The sequence below is a fragment of the Coturnix japonica genome, chromosome 2, assembly GCF_001577835.2.
Source record: "Coturnix japonica isolate 7356 chromosome 2, Coturnix japonica 2.1, whole genome shotgun sequence".
NCBI lineage: Eukaryota > Metazoa > Chordata > Aves > Galliformes > Phasianidae > Coturnix > Coturnix japonica.
Window position 1 is genome coordinate 78,705,387 of NC_029517.1, and position 19,551 is coordinate 78,724,937.

General features: G+C 34.9%; 1 protein-coding gene across 9 annotated transcripts in view; it reads right to left on the bottom strand.

Moving 5' to 3' along the window:
* Nucleotides 1-19,551, bottom strand: part of BBS9 (Bardet-Biedl syndrome 9) — a 255,445-nt gene that overhangs the window by 190,381 nt on the left and 45,513 nt on the right. For 8 of the 9 annotated variants that reach the window (XR_001553371.2, XR_001553372.2, XM_015855026.2 and 5 more), the window contains exons 10-16: nt 17,306-17,487; nt 14,538-14,614; nt 11,648-11,701; nt 8,830-8,932; nt 8,102-8,206; nt 5,465-5,479; nt 1,048-1,188 (exon numbers count right to left, since the gene is read on the bottom strand). Coding sequence is in view for 7 of the 9 variants with exons in the window: in XM_015855026.2 (XP_015710512.1) it covers nt 1,048-1,188; nt 5,465-5,479; nt 8,102-8,206; nt 8,830-8,932; nt 11,648-11,701; nt 14,538-14,614; nt 17,306-17,487 (677 nt within the window). In the remaining 2 variants the exon portion in view is untranslated. The remainder of the gene's footprint in view (nt 1-1,047; nt 1,189-5,464; nt 5,480-8,101; nt 8,207-8,829; nt 8,933-11,647; nt 11,702-14,537; nt 14,615-17,305; nt 17,488-19,551) is intronic. The other variant, XM_032442562.1, reaches the window with a different exon arrangement.

Sequence of the window (19,551 nt, forward strand, 5' to 3'; positions counted from 1 at the left end):
GCTTTCGGAGCAGACCTTGTACTACATAACTTTCCAGAAATAGATGCAGCTCCACCTTAAAAACACTGCAGTGAAGTTGCTGGCCCATAAAGCACTCAACTCATCAGAAAACTGTTCCAGAACCTTCCTCTGAAGCTCAGAACTTTAATCACTGCCAGACTGAACTTATTCACTATCAATTTATAAGCCCTGTTTATTCCTTCTTCCTTTTTTTTTTTTTTTTCCCAAGTGTTTTATTCATCTAAATGAGTAATTCTCTTTTAATTCTCTTCTTCAAATCCCTACACAATTCCCATAGACTTTTCTACACTTCTGAGTTTTAATTCACACCGGTGCATAGTAACTAATTTGTTTCTTGCCTGGAACCATTTTGTCTAATCCATCCTAGGTTCTTACTGGTTTGCTTATGGTCATACAATATTGCACTAGAGTATACCTGTGACAGCTTCCAACTTTCTATCTCTTCCAAATCATGAGCACATAACTACAGCAGAATATTTTTTTTATAATACTTAATTCATATTTTACTAGACTTAAATATCATTAAATTCCCTCTGTCTATTACTATATAACTCTTGCAATATTATATATAATTCACCTCGAGACTAGTATATCAAGAATTTCACAAACCTTTCTCTGAAGCAACTGTGCTAATTTACAACTTTGCTCTGCCCTGTTTCTTTTTCACATCTCATGACCACCCACATAACCTCCCCAAAAAGGAATGCCCACATTCTCTCCAGTAAAGCATCACTGTTACATTTTCTATCAAATTATTTTCTGGATATGTAAAAAGTAGATCTGGTTCACAACCCTTGCATACAAAAATCTTCAGATTTTGTTTGGTTTTTTTTTTGTTTTAAATCAAAGTCAGATATACTAGGCAAGGTTGATTATATACTTTGAAATGTTATTCAATCCTTTTTTTCAATATGCATATTTTAAACATCCTCATATTAGTTTTGTTAATTATTTCATCCTTCTCACAAACAATTCTTTTCTGAGTTTCTAATACATCTACTGTTAGAGGCATATTTTAAAACCTACCTGGAAAAATGGTGAGAAAACTGATGGGAGGTTTATTGGTATCAATAGTCAGCTTGTGATTTGCTGATTTTGAAGGTTGAGCTGGAAAGCAAACTAATCGCAAAGGCAGCTTGAATTTACACTGGACAACTTTTGGGACCCCTGAAGGGAAAGAACACATAGAATCATCTTTCACACCCATATTCTAAATAAAAGATATCTTATACTGCTGTCCTGGAAGGAATTACAAGGTATTTATAATGCAATTAAAGAATATCCTATAACTAAATCTACAATTTCTTTTTTTCAACTAACACTCCATGTAAAACAACTTTAAACTTGAATACCTTATTCACCTCTCAAAGTGAATATTTATAAGTAAACAAGAGGCAAACATTATAACCCAAATGCACTGTATACATGCATTTACACCAATTAACATGCAACAAAGATTGGTAGCAGTTTATTTAACCCTTTAAACAAACAATTCTATTTCAGTACAGAAGACAGCTGCATGATTGCCCCTGATGCTTTGAACACGACACTGAAATATGTGTTTTCATCAGGAATACTCCCAAACTACCTCCCTTATAAGAACATACATAGTCCTAATTTTTGTTATTCTTATACAAAAACTGCACCCATACTTCACCAAAGAACATCAGAAGCTGCTTTCATAACACACACTTTCTGACAAACAAGGCAGAGGTGCAAATGTATAGCTTATAAATCCCTACTGAAACTATGGACAGAACAAATTAATGACCTGCAAACAAGAATCAGAAATTGCAATTGCCTACCACTCTGTATTTTCTAATTTAAATCAATGTCTCCAAATATTTGGATATAACTTCCATATTAAGAGGAGTTCATCTCCATTTACCAGCCTTCATGGCATCAATATAAAATGCCATTATTGCTATGATGTACCTCTTTCTCAGATGAGACTCAACTACAAAATAACAGACCTGGTTTTAATGAATAATGCCCGTAGGGAATCTGTTTAGCCCCTACTTGCTTAAATATTGAGTTATTATCCAGAGGTACATTAAATGTTCTCATTCAACATGTAATTTTATCAGAATGGAGGATGTTTTCACACTAACAAAAACATATTCATTAGAATGAGTCAGATTTGCACACATCTAAGCATTACGTAAAATGGTTAACATGTCAGATGATACACAGTATGTTCTATGTGACAGATGAAAATGCTATGGGCCATGAAATATAGATTTCTTGCTCTTCTGCACAGCCAGTCTATATGGTTTTTTTTGAGTGGGATTTCTTTGACAAAGTAGCTAGTTAGGATTGCTTTGTTCAGGTAGAGATATCATTAAAAAGACCTTCAGCTGAAAAAAAAGAAAAAAAAGGAAGGAAGGAAGGAAGGAAGGAAGGAAGGAAGGAAGGAAGGAAGGAAGGAAGAGGAGAGGAGGAGGAAGAAGGAGAAGGAAGAAGGAAGGAAGGAAGGAGAAGAAGGAAGGAAGGAAGGAAGGAAGGAAGGAGGAAGGAAGGAAGGAAGAGAGAGGAAGGAAGTGAAGGAAGGAAGGAAAGGAAGAAGGAAAGAGGAAGGAAGAAGGAAGGAAGGAAGGAAGGAAGGAAGGAAGGAAGGAAGGAAGGAAAGAGGAAGGAAAGAAGGAAGGAAGGAAGGAAGGAAGGAAGGAAGGAAGGAAGGAAGGAAGAAGGAAGGGAAGGGAAGGAAGGAAGGAAGGAAGGAAGGAAGGAAGGAAGGGAAGGGGAAGGAGGAAGGAAGGAAGGAAGGAAGGAAGGAAGGAAGGAAGGAAGAGGAAGGAAGGAAGGAAGGAAGGAAGGAAGGAAGGAAGAAGGAAGGAAGGAAGGAAGGAAGGAAAGGAAGGAAGGAAGGAAGAGGAAGGAAGGGAAGGAGGAAGGAAGGAAGGAAGGAGGAAGGAAGAGAAGGAAGGAAGGAAGGAAGGAAGGAGGAAGGAAGGAAGGAAGGAAGGAAGGAAGGAGGAAGGAAGGAAGGAAGGAAGGAAGGAAGGAAGGAAGGAAGGAAGGAAGGAAGGAAGAAGGAAGGAAGAAGGAAGGAAGGAAGGAAGGAAGGAAGGAAGGAAGGGAAAGGAGGAAGGAAAGGAAGGAAGGAAAGGAAGGCAGGAAGGAGAAGGAAGGAGAAGGAAGGAAGGATAGGAAGGAAGGAGAAGGAAGAGGAAGGAATGGAAGAGGAAGGAAAGGAAGAAGAGGAAAGAGGGAAGGAAAGGAAGGAGTAAGGAAGGGGAAAGGAAGAAGGAAGGAAGGAAGAGGAAGGAGGAGAAGGAAGGAAGGAAGGAAGGAAGGAAGGAACGGAGGAGATAGGAAGGAGGAAGGAAGGAAGGAAGGAAGGAAGGAAGGAAGGAAGGAAGGAAGGAAGGAAGGAAGGAAGGAAGGAAGAAAGAAAGAAAGAAAGACTCAGTGTAGAAACAGAAGAAAACTCAACACAGGTCCCAAAATTAGAATAATCCTAGGTTCCAAGGAAAATTCCTGAAAAATACTTGAAAATAATTCCATGACCTTTCGAAATGATTCATTCAACTGTATCTTCACAGTCAGATGGAAAAAAATAATTAACATATTTTCTTAATGAAAACATTATACAAACATCTTAGAAACATCTTACTATTAAACTTAGAGAGTATCGTCAACAGGAAAAAATTAGTAACAGTACTAGCCAAAAGGATTTTGAAATGATTTTACATTTAAATAGACTACGTTCTTCTCATTTCAATGCAACTTCTCCTAGATAGCCTGTTAGAAGTCTGCCTGTCTGGAATATTGAAAAATTTTCAGTAGTTCTGAGAAAATTCAGTTCAAAACTAAATCAAATAGTATTTAGCTATGGAGTTTTCTAGTAGATGAGTGCAAAACAACCATCTACCTAAGAATCCAAACCAAAAAGCTGCAGCAAAATTTATCACCACAGTGAAAAGTTCTTATTGGAGTAAATTCACTTGAAATACAATGTTTGTTAGGTCTGCTAGAGTAATTTTAAGTGTCAGTAAGAGTAACCAAAATGGCAATAATGTGTGGAAAACAGAACTTCCTCAGTTGCTTGATAATATCTCTAGTGATGGATTTCACTTCATTCAGAGTTGTGATACATTTACAATTCTAGTACTGTAATAAGGAAAAAACTTGAAAATATTTATATGTATTTCTGTTGGATTTCCACTGCCATATACAGAAGTAAAATTGAAAAGCAACAGAAATTTTGAAAAAGCTTCCCTCATAGCAAAAGTATTCTTTGAAGTCATATCAAAACAGTTACACAACACAATAGTTAAAATTTCATTTTCAAACAACTACTCGATCCAATTTATAACGTAAAATATCAATATAACATAACATATCAATATAACATAACATCAGATGCACAGTAAAAAGAAAAGAATTCAAGTCCAGATCTCTGATTTAGGATGTTAAATATGCAGAGAAGCCATGTCTTCTCTGGTACTGATGAAATGAATGTAACCAGTCCAGTGTATCTCACAGTAAACTATTTTCCCAGGGAGTTTCACTGTGCTCTTCAGTATTCTCTTCAGCATCAGCAAGCTTTCATATGGAGAACAAATCTATACATCTGCCACAATGACAGTTAAGTTTAGTACTGGTTGCGCCAACTGTAAAGTTGCCTTGTAGCCTTAAAAAAGAGATTTCTAAAAAAGAGATTTCTAAAAGGAACTGGAATGAATGGATGTTCGTGACATCACTTTCAGAGCTGCTCTGTCCAAACAGCAGAGAGTTAGCTACAAAACTTAATGGCTGCTGCATAAAAAAATAAAAAAAATAGAAAAACAACAACAAAAAAAAAGCTGTGATTTTGCTACCCAATTAGTTCTTATGTAGGCTGAATAAATAGCTAGAAATACAATATCAAAGAAGCATATGATTGTGCTTTCCATCTAAGATTTCAGTGCAGGAGGTATTTAATATATTGTAAAATTTCTGTATGCTACATAGGTCAAGGTGTGACATACTTCAGCAAATGTTTTTACCAGTTTCTGTTTTCCCATGAATATTATTGTCTTATTCCTAAGAATCATTTACTTTCACATCTTTCAAATATTCACACTTCAGTAGCACCACCTATCCAAGTCAAGTAGAAAAGCCTGCAGAAGTATTAATATTCTATTATACATATTCTAGAATATTATATTAATATAATAGTTCACTTCCAGATCCGCTTGATCTCTCACTCATAAGGCTATTATACATATATACATATACGTATATAATATATGTATATATATATATATACGTATATAATACATTATGTATATTATATATGTGTGATATATATATTATAATTATATATATATTATATATACACACACACACACATATATATATACACACACACACATATATATATACACACACACATATATACATATATATATAAGCTCACTCATGAGACTATTCACGTCTGATTTTTCCAATCACTTACCTTCAGGATTGAGCTCTACCATATAACCAGCAATAGCACAAAAGGGAAAAAAGAAAAAAACATAAGATGATACTCTAATAAGAAAGAAAAGAAAATGTAGCAATAGGTTTAAAAGAAATGATTGTTAAGTAGACAGTGGATAAAAACCCAGTATGAGCCAAAAAAAAAAAAAAAACCACCCCCAAAAAAAAACAAATAGACATGAAACCACGTTCATCAATAGCACGATTCAATCCAACTGAGTGACTCATATTAACATTCAGCTGTATGAATCCCACAGAGATGCACTGAAGACTAATTTGGCCACAAGCATGAAATGCTAAAAAGGAAGAAAAACTCTCTACTCAGACAAAGCAAAGTCGCAAAGGCACTCAGTTTCTGCATACTAGTGTATGACTTAAGTATTTATTTGCCTTGTACAAGCAGAATAAACTTTTCTTTTTTATGTAATTGAAGAGATAAATTCCATCTTAATAATTTTAATGAATATCCAAAATCTTAGTAAGATTTTAACATTTATGCTCTTTTATTTAGAAGCTTTGTAAATTCTATCACTAAACATGTTTTTTATTATTATTATTATTATTATTATTTATTTTCTTCACTGATTTTGTTAGATGTCATGTTTTCTGGGATTTTTTTTCTTGTATATAAACAATCAAACATATTCAAGATAGAGGGTTTCTTTACCTTCCTACTTGCAAAATTCAACCTAATAACTAAAATGCAAGTGGTATAACTAATATCATCTGAATGAAATAATGACACATTCAATTGGCAATAAGAAAAACCACTTAAATTTGATATTCTCATCTTGGAAAGCAAAATCACAGACACAAAACCAGCAAAACACAAAACATGCCTTCAGAATCAGAGGATCCAAGATGCTCAAGAGAATACTACACAGTCACAGCAGTCTAAAGCCATATCACTTTAAATTGGACACTTAGGAAGTTACAGTAAATCATTCACAAGGCATAAGTGGTCTGAGTCACAAAATTGAGTACTGAAATAGTACAAGCCATTTACATAGGCTCTCGTGAAAAAGGGAGGAATATATTTTTCCTTCCCATCCTCTGCCCATATCTTCAAGCCTAGCCTAACAAGGGCGAGATCAAGTTCTTAAAAAAACACGAGCTTCAATTTTATCTAGATGTACATAAATATTTCAATAGTTGAAACAGAACCTAGACATAAATACTATGCTTCAAGTGAGAAGCGTTGCTTAAATAAAAGCGCATACATAGGACAATGTGCATTTCTTTGATGCTAGCTCACTCCATATTCCTTTCCCCTAAATGCTGGCACAGCTCTGTGTTTGTGCAAGGAGCCAAATCAGCAAACCTGCCTGAGTAATAACTTCTGACTCTATTAGTACAACAAGGGAGGAGGTGCGGGTGCAAAGCCAAGCAGTGAGAAGCGAAGAAAGAACAGACTGCCTAAACTGGTCTATGCTGCATTTAACTTAACTTGGAATCCCTGTGTAAATACAGTTCTTCATGTAGTCTAGCACACATTCCTGAGGCTGTGTGTAGAAAACTAAGCAAACTGCTCTTCAATTATGGATAGCAGGGAAAATTTACATATTCTATTACTAGAGTCACTAGGGCATTATAAAATAGAATGACTTAATTTCTATTCTTTCGGGTCACTTTATTTGTTGTTGCTGCTGTTAAAAGAAAAGTGAGGAATAATCACTCCCAATGTTTATTTTCTTCCTCTGTAGGGAGGCAGTTATTGTCACGTTTGTTGGCAGCCCCAGAAGGCTGAATAGTCATAAAGATGTAATTAACTTCTCACTCCAAGAGGTGGTCCCTTAAAGAGCAGAACAGAAGCAAATTGGTAGGCAGAAGGAAAGCGAGTACAGCTGCTTCCCAAGCCACAAGAGTATGATTTTAAACCTATAAGACTGTTTACATAACCTGAAGATGCTACAAAAAATAAATAAAAGTATATATATATGTATATTTTGATATACATTATTACACAAAACCAAAAAATTGTTGAATTATGAACAATGATGAGAACCCCCACACCCACACTCCATCTTCTCCAGGCTGAACAGTTCCAAGTCTCAGTTTTTCCTCCTACGGATGATGCTCTAGGCCCCTAAGTACCGTTGTGGCCCTTCATGGGACTCTCTCTAGAAGCTCCCTGTCTTTCTTGAACTCAGGGGCCCGGAAATGGACAGAATATTCCAGATGCGGCCTCACCACAGCAGAGTAGAGGGGGAGTATCTCCTCATTTGACCTGATAGCCACAGCCTGTTTAATGCACATTAAGGTACCACTGGATTTTTTGGCCACAAGGACACACTGCTGGCTCATGTTTACTGGAACCCCTAAGTCCATCTACAGAGCCAGTTTTCCAGCAGGTCAGCCCCTACTATACTGATGCATGTAGCTATTCCTTCCCAGGTGCAGAACCCTACACATCCTCCTGTTGAAGCTCATATGGTTCCTCTCTGCCCAACTCACCAGTCTATCCAGGTCTTGATGACTGGTAGCAGAGCCATGTGGTATATCATTATTTCTTCCATTACTATCTGCCTTCAAAATTTTTCAAAAGAAAGCTCACAAGGAACATGTAAAGAAAAGATCTTAAAAAAAATAATAAGTGTAATCTTCTGAGGCTTACCTGTTGGTGTATTAAATGAAAACACACAATTTCCTTCTAGTTCTGCAGGAGGAAAATTTCCCTTCAAAAAGACAGACAGGACCACAGTTTCAGATGATCCTGGTTCTAAAAAAAAAAAAAAAAAATTAATAATAATAATAAATAAAATAGAAGCATACTTCAGGAAATACTTTGTGAAATTAGGATAGTCATTTCCATTAATTTACCTTTATCCAATCCCTTAACAAAGTACAATCTAGCCAGAAAACTCCAAAGCAAATGTTATTTTATAGAGTACTTTTAATAACCCACAATGCAATCAGCCCTTTTTTCTTGTCACATGTTGAGGAAAAATAAGAACTGTCCTTTCAGATTAGAACAGTAAGTCAGTAAAGGCCTCTTTCAGTAGGAAACAGTAATGCACATTTCAATCCAAAACTGGTCCCAAGAAAAAAAAAAACCCATGGTCCCAAAATAAACCTCATAAACTAATTTTCTTTTTACATCCCTGAATTGTCACCCACCACATATCATACCTTAATCACAAAAGCAACTCCATTCCCATACACTTTTCTGTCATTTTCTACAAATGGAAGAAAGATGCTGCAGAGTGTACATAAGGCATATTTTAACTGCTTGCACAGCAGTATCTGCAATGATTCTCTTGATGGAGGCTCAACTATGGCTTACAAACATCCTCAGAAAAAGGTATATGATACCATAGCTTTAACAGTATTACAATAATTTACCTAAATCATTAAAGCTGAACCAGTCACAGGTCAGTGCTAATGGAGCTTGGACACACACTGCCAGGTATGGTTTCTGCGCTGTCACTCTGCTCTGTATCGTTACCTAGAGCAAGTGAAATACAGAATTATTTAAATCAAACTGATTTCTGTATAGCAGAAAACTAACATCACCACATAGCCAGGAAAAAGACCATAAAACCCTTCAACAACCATTTCAGCAATGTTTAAGAACTTCAAGTTTCAACCACAAAAACAACTTTTACAATTCTTATTTATTCACAAAATTAAAAAGTAAAAATTAAAAATGCAGCAAAAAAACAAGAGGTGATTTCTCATATTCTCAGTGACTTTAACCAAAGGCCATCTAACGACAAACTCCTAGTTAAAATACGTTAACATTTTGCAATTGTCATTTAATTTATTTTAATGTAAACAAAAACATTGTTTATTTTAGATAATTAAAGCAAAAAATAAATAAATAAATGGAAGCAAAGCTAACCTAAGAAATTAAGTTCTCTAGCTACTGAGGACAATTAACAGTTTTTTGAATAATTTCAGAGTTAAGTTCTATTCAATCTTCTACTATAAATAAATGTTACAACTTATTATGCAGTATACCCAGCACACCTACACCTTTAGATTACAAGAGGTGGCCTAAGTATGAAGCTGGAGTGGCACTGGGTGTTTCGACTGTTAAGAGAGAGAACTGGTTACAAAACCAATGGCTATCAAAAGACTGCCCTTCATCAGGTCCAAAACACAAAGTACAGCAGTGACCTACATCTAAACACAGCCTGTACATATATGACCTGCTATTTATTATCATTTGTTTTGCATTTCTGTTCTACCCATTAACTCACTACAGCCAGGTAAAATCAGATTAGGAAAATACTCTTAAAGTTATTAAACAATTGAAGTGTTAGGAAGTTGGACTACTTTAAATGAATTAACACCTATTTTGGCTTAACAGCAATATGTTTGAGCTACAGACTCAGGCCCTAAGGTCATCCATGGTTTCTTATGATAGCAAATGAAACTAGGAAGGATAACATAGAGCTCTGTACATACATCATGTAAACATCTCCATTTTCAGAATTTTCATAAAAGAAACAGTAAAGGAGAAATGAATAGATTTACAGATCTTATGCTAGATTCACTAAATACAAAACATATGAAACTGCACAACTCAGAAGATTTTTCATTAAGACAGTGACATCTGAAGTTGCCACAAAAAATTTCAGTGCATTACTTTAAAAACAAAACAACTCTTCACAAATTGCTTTTGGAGATTGTCTGTTCTGCGCCTCTGGACATACAGTTTTAAAAAGCCATTCTTACTCTCAGCTCAGAACTGTTTCAGGTACATCGTAATTCAATGAATGCAGCTGTTCAAACCCACTTGCATTACCCTTAAGTCAACCAGCTGGGCACTGCCAGACCTGCTGACTGCAACCACAAAAGATTCAGAGCAAGCTAAATGTCTGACTATTTATCAACTTTCTAAAGCAACTACTATACCCAAATTGGTCATTTCAAATGTAATTTAGGCAATACCTACACATTTTCCAGAGGGAGCACAAGGTGTAATGCATATGGTTACCTTTATAAAGTCAGATCTTCAACAGTCTCTTTAAAGCACAAAAGGGCTATAAACCACATAGAGTTGCCAGCATTCTTCATGCTGTGACCCTCTGTCTGACTACGTCTTTCGTACCTAAATCCCAATCCTCCAAACGAGTCAAGGCATTCAACTACAGTTCGAAAGCCTGCTCAGTACTGCTTGGCTTCCAGCTGCTCTTAGGAGCCTGAAGTGAAAGGAGTCCATTTTTACTGTAAATTCTGTCAGAAGCACCTAGTTTCATTAAAAAAATTTCTGAAGGAGCTGTAGCTTGAGGTTTGATAAACTCATACTTCTCTGAAGACTATTTACAATACGTATTTTAAGGTAGCCCTATGTTCACAAACAGCCTAATTAACTGCCAAATACAATTTGGTTGAAAACTTGAGTTTTCATAGCAAAACCGTCACAGACTTGATCAGGATTAAGGATTTATCCTCCCTCATTTTGTCACCTGAAAATGTAGAGAAAGATGCTGGGCAAAGTATAGTTAAGCTACATTAATGTAAGGGAGTTCTCTTCAAATACTAGCTCCATTAAGCTCTAAATTTTTCACTCAAGACAGTCAGAACTTCTCAAAAACAAAGCCCCAGTTTTCCTCCCCCGGCAGTCCTAAAAAGGTTCTCAAACTCAAAAAATAGAATCATTCTATGCAATACTGAGAAGAAGCTACACTCACACACACACTGTCACACTTTCTTTACAACCAGAGGTAACAGTTCTCAGGGAGGACTGCAATGATGTCAATTTTCAGATTAGATTTTCCTGGCTTTTTTTGCACTAACAAAGTTTGTGAAATTATTTTTACAAGAGAAAGCCTATTCTTGCTTATTAACAACTAAAAAGGCAGCTGAAGGAAGCAATCCTCATGTTTTGAATAAATAAATATTTATCTGCTCAGAGAACCGTTGGAAAAATATTCTTATTACTTCAAAAACAACTTTACTCCACCCTAAGTTTTTTTTTTTTGAAGGCTTGTGGATAAATCTATCAGAAATAAAATTCCAAACACTCCTAACTTCATCGGACGTCTTGCAAGAGAAACTCTTATCATATAAAGGAAATCAGTACATAGAAGCATTTCAGATTCTACTCATTTTTATTTTATAAGTGAAATAGACAGAAAACACTAGAAGTTTTCTAATATCTGCCATCATTATTCACATATATAGTATACACAGTTTGAGTTAGGCACAGTACCTTTACTGTGACTGATGGTACTACTTCTGCTTTTACTTCACTGTCAATGGCTTGCTGTGAAGAAAAAGATGAAAACAGTAAATTCAGTATTATGCACGAATGACTGAACACAATAAATGTGATATTACTTTGCTATCATCAACACAGTATGAGGAATCAACTGAAAAGGACTTATCATTCTGATGACAGACTGAAATACACAAAATACATTTCTGAGCTCCTGAAAACGTAAAGCCTGTTTGAAACTGCCTGCAAAAGGACAGCAATAGTTCATGAATATTGTTTAAATAAGGAACTAATACACTATGATGTTTATACGAATATTTGAACTGTTTTGCTTGGCATGGTTCTTTTTTCTGTATATTTATTTAAATTTTGGAAATTCCTCCTGTTACTTATTAGGGAAAGGTGACTTCCAACCTACCAATGTATTATATACAAATCTTAGCATGTACTATAAAATCATAGCATACAGCATACAGTCTTACAACCATAAATATATTTTGAACTTCAAAAGAAACTGTGGAAGGCATTTTGTTACTCATGCCTATTTCTATTTCATTAGGTAATTTCAGCTAATACAAAATTCATATTGGCACTGCAGACTGTTTTAATATCTTGTTTTATGCATAGATTTAATTTTTCAACAGGGCCATGTCAACAGTTCAAGAAGTTTTCCTATTTGTTTAAACTAGTTTGTTTTAAAGAAATACCTCACTTCTTCTGTAATACTAAATTCCCGGCACAAATTTATTCTCTCATGATGTGAGCAATGTTTTCAAAATAATAATGGTAACAAATCTGATATGGTTTATCCGCTCTTTTTCACCTCAATGTGACAAAATGAGGTTCACATATGCAAAGTTCGTAAGAAGTCAAGAAGGTGGTAGGCCCTCTCTGGGTTCTAGAAGCAGGACTTTCATCTGTGCATTGTATACTTTTCGTCATTATAAAAACACAGAGATTTTCATACTGGATTATACAACTGGCTTGTCAAGCAAACCATCTCTGACAGTTACCACTGGCTCATCCTGAAACAACAGCATGGATGCTAAGGGACTGATCCTTACCCTGGTATACCCCGTATTCATACCATACCATAATCAGTTGGGATTTCCTGAATCAGGGGCTTTACTTAGGAGATGGCATTAGATACTCTCTGATCCTACTACACATCACAGTTTATACCTTTTCACATGAGAAGTAATAGTATTTGCAAGCCTGCAGAAGACCTAAAATTTTTCTCACATTTGCTTTTACTCATCCTTGTCTATGAAAAATCCTAGAATATTTTTTCTTTTCTAGATAGATGCTGAAGGAACACCCAGGAAACTCTTCCCTTCAGGAAACTAAGATATAATAAATAAAGATTAAAGGTTGTAGTTCATTCAGCATATTGAGTTACTTATATCCAAAGCAGACCACCAGCACCTGGAAGGTTGGGCAAACGAGAACAATGTTACAGCATTTTGCAGGCCTAACAATTTTAAGTATTGTGAGAAGTTTATGACAGTTAGCCAAAATCATGTCACTCTGTCCTTTTTTCTCACCAACTGATCTTTTCCACAGGCAAGTGCTAGGCCATATTATAAAGAGGTCTCTATCAAATAATAAGAACAGCAGCAGTAGTAATAGTAAGAGAATTTAAATAAAGGTATCAAATAGACTTCCAAAAGTATTAAACAGTAGTTCCCTGTGTATTTTTAAAATGGTAGATGGTCATGAAAATCGTTTCTGCAGAAATCAGTGGCCAGAAATGCTCAGTTACATATGTTATGGTGCAATGACCATGTTCTGAAAGGCTGACATGAAAAACTTTAACAGACAATATAAACTCTCCTAAATTGATATTTGAACTGGTTTTCATAAATTAGGTATGTATATAAGATCAATAAACTCCAGCTAGGTTGCCACACCAGAGAATACTGAATGACACTTCGCCAGAGATTACTCGTTACAATGCATCACTGAGTGATTAGTGCACCGTATCTTTAAACCATCCTGAGAGTGACACTACTACTGTTTCCCCCTCATTATTAACTACCATAACAGTACTCAATAATACAAAATTACTCCAGATTCTAAGGAAGTTTTTCTTCACTTACTTTTGCTTAGCCAAAATTGAATTGGAAAGGTCGCCAAACAAAAATAACGCTATTTTAATTACTCAAGGAAAAATGATTAACAAAACCATGTTTCTGATAAACAACTGGACTCTATGAAGAAGTTCAATTCCAAATATAAATAAATATAATATTAATCACTATCTCAGATGTTTCAGCTATGTTTAAAAAGATTTAAGGCTTATGCTATACCATAAGCTGTGAAACAGGCCAGAAACAAGTGCAGAAAACAACATTACCTCAAATAGCAAGATGAGTACAAGCAGTCTTAAAAGCTGTTTATACAAAAATGCAGACATATACCATGTGCTTGCTCATGCATTGCAAGTTATTAAATTTATAAACATAATGGCTATGATATACACAATTTACCTAGAAAAATACTTCACAGTTCATTGTTGTTTTCAAACCTAAAAAGTGGAAGTATACAACTTACATCCACTTACCCGACAGGCAGATGTGAACTGCAATATAATTGCATGTCATTTTATGTATCTAATGTGCTACACAAATAATATCTATAGCTATTGACTTTTCTAATTTTACTTCTTTCACACAGTGATCTGATTGTTAAAGATGGAGGAAAATCTGACTGAACTCTCCAGCATTAGAAAGTTGTTTCTAAACATCTGCTATAAAGCAAGTTATCATCCATTAACAGCACATTTACAAGATAAAGAGAAGAACGTCAGGTAGCACTGTTGGCAAATAGGAGCAAAAAGGGCTCTCAAAAAAGGGTTGCCATTTATTTTAATACATGTACATACAGACTCCACATCCAAGTCTGGTGAAACTTCTGCAGTGACAATTAGATCTTTGTGTTTTTCAGACTGGGGCAAAATATCTGAAAGAAAACAAAAGAAGAATCAATAAGCTCTCTTTTTACAAATACACCTCCATTTCTAAATGCACTATCAACAATGCCTGGAGCTGCTGAACAAAGGACGTTCCAGGTGTTGGGTTTTTTTTAAATTTCTATAGACAGCCTAAGCCTGGATTAAATTCTGGATTTCTGATTTATGGAAAGAAAAAATATATATACGTGGTGACGTGGTGTAGGGAGCCTGCTTTGGTAGGGGGGTTGAACTCAATGATCTCTAGAGGTCCCTTCCAACCCCTACAATTCTGTGATTCTGTGATATATTTGCTTTTCATTTTCTTCTGCTCCAAAAAAAAATTTCCTTTTACCACAAGCAATAAGAAAAGCAAAATCAAAGCACGTTTCTCCAATATAACCTATTAGTGATACCAATTGCATGTAATACAGAAAAATCCCTTTTATTTGTTTGGATTAGAGTAGATCTTCCTTTTCTAGTCCTATTTAACCATTTCTTCTTCAGCAAAGTCTGATGCAATTTCTGTCATATTGTCATCTCTCTATTAAAAATAGGACAGTCAACACAACCAAAGTCTACATAAATGCTTCATCTTATTCTTGCTGTTAAACTGTGTCAAACATCTATGGTTAATCACTTAAGTCAACTCAGCTGATGTAAATGTCATTAGATTTACGTTACCTTAAAAGTATAAAAAAAGAAAGGTTTTTAAATTTTTCTTCAGTTTGTAATGTAAAACCTCCTCCAAAACGTATAAAATAACTAAAGTTCAACAGTTTAATGGTCAGCACTGAAGAGAAATGCACGACTTATTTATGGAAATAGCTACTCTACATTTTTTATACGATGACCTAATTCCAAATGACTTCCATTTTTGGAAGTCAAAATGAAACACAGAAAAATTATTTCCATGTAAGGGTAGGTGTTTTCAAAACAACACCAGCTCTTACTTGCACACATGTGAATCCACAAGACAGAAAAATCAATCACTCATTTTATAGATCATGTTTATAGGAACTGAATAGTGAGCAGCGTTCAAAGGTATTCTGTATTTAACTGATCACGATTAATAGTTAGTTTAAGACAGATAAAGATCTAAAATAGTTAAAATGAGACAAAGCAAAATCACCCTAACCAGAAAGCATTCTTCATACTTAAGTGAAAAGCTTTTCCTGTAAGAAAGGATTTCTAACAGATTTCACATCCAGTTAAATCAACACAAAATCTCCTTCAGAACATATCTCCACACTAAAGAGACCATTCCTAAAATACCTTTTACCTTAAATCAGACTAGAAAGGCCTTGATGAAGAAAAAAAATTAAGAACAAAATAGGAAAGTAAAAGGTCAGCAAATTCATAGTAAACAAGTCAATCTCATACTATCACTAGAGATCTAATACTATTCCTAGAGAAAGATATGAAGGACAGCTAGCTATGCTTTTTATTTCTCCACGTGATTTTTTAAGACAGATAAACAAAAGTTTATTCACTTCACAAATAGATGTTTTCACCATGCTTATCCTTTCTCTTGTTATAACAGTCACATGAAATAGTCTTACAATAGATGAAACAGTCAAATATTTATTAGCAGGGCTGTCGTAAAAGCAATGCAATTTTAAACCCATTTCTGTTTAAATAACTGGGTTTGTTAAATGGAACATAAAAATAAAACACTCATATTAGTCTATTATGACAATAATGGACAAAGTTATATGCAATTAAAAAAATCTTTGTGTTGTAGAATCAAGCTTATGACTTCAGCTTACAAATCACTTCTCAATTTCTAGGGATTTTCAACAAAAAAAAACAGCAACTATTTTTTCAGTGCATATTGAAAACATGCTAACTATCAGCAGAAAGAGATTTTAAGCGGTTCTTTTTGTCTGAGAATTTTTTCCATAATTTCCTGTAAAATTATATCCTTCCAATTCCCTGCACGAGTTAAGATCCTCAGCTTAAATGCCTCAGTTATGAAACAAAATTTAAAGGATGTTTGTTAAAAATTATGTGTCGTTATTTGAACAAACTCAGTACAAATTAGTGGAATCACAGAATCATCCTGAGTTGAAAGGAAACTACAAGGATCACTGAGTCCAACTGCTCGCTCCAAACAGGATCACCCAAAATCTAAATCCTAAGGCCAAGAGCATTGTCCAAATGCTTCTTGAAGTCCATCAGGCTTGATACTGTGACCACGACAAAAGTGTGAGCCTGTTCCTGTGCTTAAAGCCTGTTCCAATGCCTAGTGTATGCAACATGTGTAAATTACAGTGTTTACTTTCATCATTATTATGCTTTGGATATCCTTTCCTATATTCTTCAAATAAAATCACTTTTGAAAGAGGCAACAGAAAAGTTGTTTTTAACACAAGTACCTCTTTATTAACTGCATAATATTTAAGACAAAAATTGAAATAACAAAACAGAATTTGTCAACACTTTGTTCTGCCTGAAGCCTGAGAGGTATACCAGACTGTTGCTGTGCAATTACTGAAATTTTCTTGCTTTTTGGTAGTATGTGCATTGTCAGTGTTTTTCCTCTAAATTTTTGCAAAAGTGGTAATTATGTGCAATTGGGCACATAAACCTTGTAAGTTCTAATAGGTATTATGAGAACAGAAAGAAAAATAATTTTTAACCAACCAAATGCAAACCAGTTAGGTAAACTAAACGCAATTGAATAAATGTGAGAAGTATACCTTGTGTTTTTGTGGCTTCCCTGATGATTTTCTGAAGCTTCTTCATTTCAGCACCGAATTCTTCATAGTTTATTTCCTTAGAATCAATCCTAGGAGCCTGGAAGAGCGAAGGATCAGTACCAAGGTAGGAACACTGCAGATGTCCATCATCACTCAGAGTAATTATAACACCCTTCAGACCTCTGTATAAAAAATAAAGCTCATTAAGAAATTGTAAAGAATCATTGGAGTAATCATAACATTGACTTTGTGCTTATCCTACAGTTTTATGTACAAACATAATAAGACTTCTTGGTTTTATGAAGTTATTTGACCGAGAGAAAACTGCATTTATTCGTCAGTATAGATATGTTCATTAATATTTTATTGCAATCACACTTAAGAACCATTCTGTGATAAAAGATTATTCCAGATATCTCAGAATCTGTTTAAAAAAGACAAGCAAAGGAAAGAACGAGAACAAACAAGTTAAATAGACAGTACAGTTGCATTTTTTCTTCAAAAAATTGTTACTCATTTTTAATGTTGTTGGGTTTTTGTTTCTAAGGATGGATATTCAGGTTGGCATGCAGGAAGAGAAATTACCTAAATGTAAAACCAATTAAGGGAAAGGATGCATTTAGAACAAATCAGTGGTTGATGGAAAATATTCACAGTGAAGATAGCAGTAAGGATTCTGATGGTATCAGTAGCACCCCTGATCCATTCTTTGATTTCTACTGATACTACAGTACCGGCTTCAAACCCTATCTGGCTTTTCCCTGTAGTGTCTTTCTGAAAGGTGTATGGGAAACTGTTGATCACAGCCTGAACCTCTGACTGACCACCTGAGGCAAGCAGTGAGTCAGCTGCAGGAGCACAAGTGAAGGTATTTCAGCTGTGCTACAGGAAGGGGTGGAGCTTGGCTCCACCTCTCCCAGATCTCATTTAAGGGCCGACCAGCACTAAGGCAGCATCTCTTTGGGGATCAGCTCCTTTGTGGAGTTTTCTGCGAACCTTCACCATCGATGAGCCTTTTCCCTTTCTCTTTCTATCACGATAGTCTTTTGTACGACACAGCTAGTTAACCTATGTTTACCTGTCTACTGTACAAAAGTAGACCACATGGATCTGAATGGAGATCATACAGATCCAGAAGCTTCCCTTACACCAGACTGGTACAAATGATTATTAGCTACACCCTAGTCTATTTTCTCTCCAGGGAACGCTACTTCAATCTCCAAAATCCCACTAATTTTTAGTTTATCTGATCAGTTATGATGCACATAAAACGTTCGACAAGGTATTTAAAAAAAAAATTATGGGATAACAGAGTACTGCAAACATTTTGCTCACCTTGAAGGTTACTCAAAAACAGAAGAGGAACTGAACAGTAAAAGCCAGTAAGGACATTAACAGCAAAAAATAGGAGAAAATTAACTTTCGTTTTATTTGTAAGGCACTCAGTTAAAATAGATGTTTATATATATTTTCATAATCACAAAACGGTACCATATTAACACCCATACTATGCTCTTATTCCATACTTACTATCTTCCATATTTGTAGCAGACACTGCTTCTGTTCCAAATAGAATTATTCTTAAATAAAGCAAGTATATATTAAATCATTTAGTTCTTAAACACAGAGAAGTTAATTTTGAGAAGAAAGCCTAATGCGCATCTCACTCATTAGATGTATTTAAAGCATTTTTTATATAAATGTCCTTGCCATAGTTTGTGAAGAAATAACAAAGAGTATTTTAACTATTATACATTTATGTCATTCAAGCATTTCCACTAGTAAAATAATCATTAAAAACTTACTGGAGTAAGCACTAACAAATTCTGGAAATGGAGGGGGTTTTGTGAGTTGTTTGTTTGTTTGTTTTTAATCTTTCCTTAGTTTATCTTTTTCTGCAGATTTACCATTAAAACTTCAGTGTCTTCTGGAACAGAATACACATAGAGACTTCAAACACATTATTTCCCTTATTATATAGACTTCTCTTAAATACAAACAGCCTTCCCTTTTGGGAGCACTGTGAAATACTGTTCCCACTGCCACAGAAAATCTTCCAGCTATATTTTTATTTTTTTTTTTAGTTTTAAATACTAACATTCACTACCAAACCTAAAACAGTAATAGAAGCCTGTCCTTGTGAGCACCGTAAGGCAGAGGATTCAAAGTCTACCTTAACAGGCACCTTAAGGGAAAAAAATATTAGAAGACAATATTGATTTTTCAACTTATACATCTATTACCAG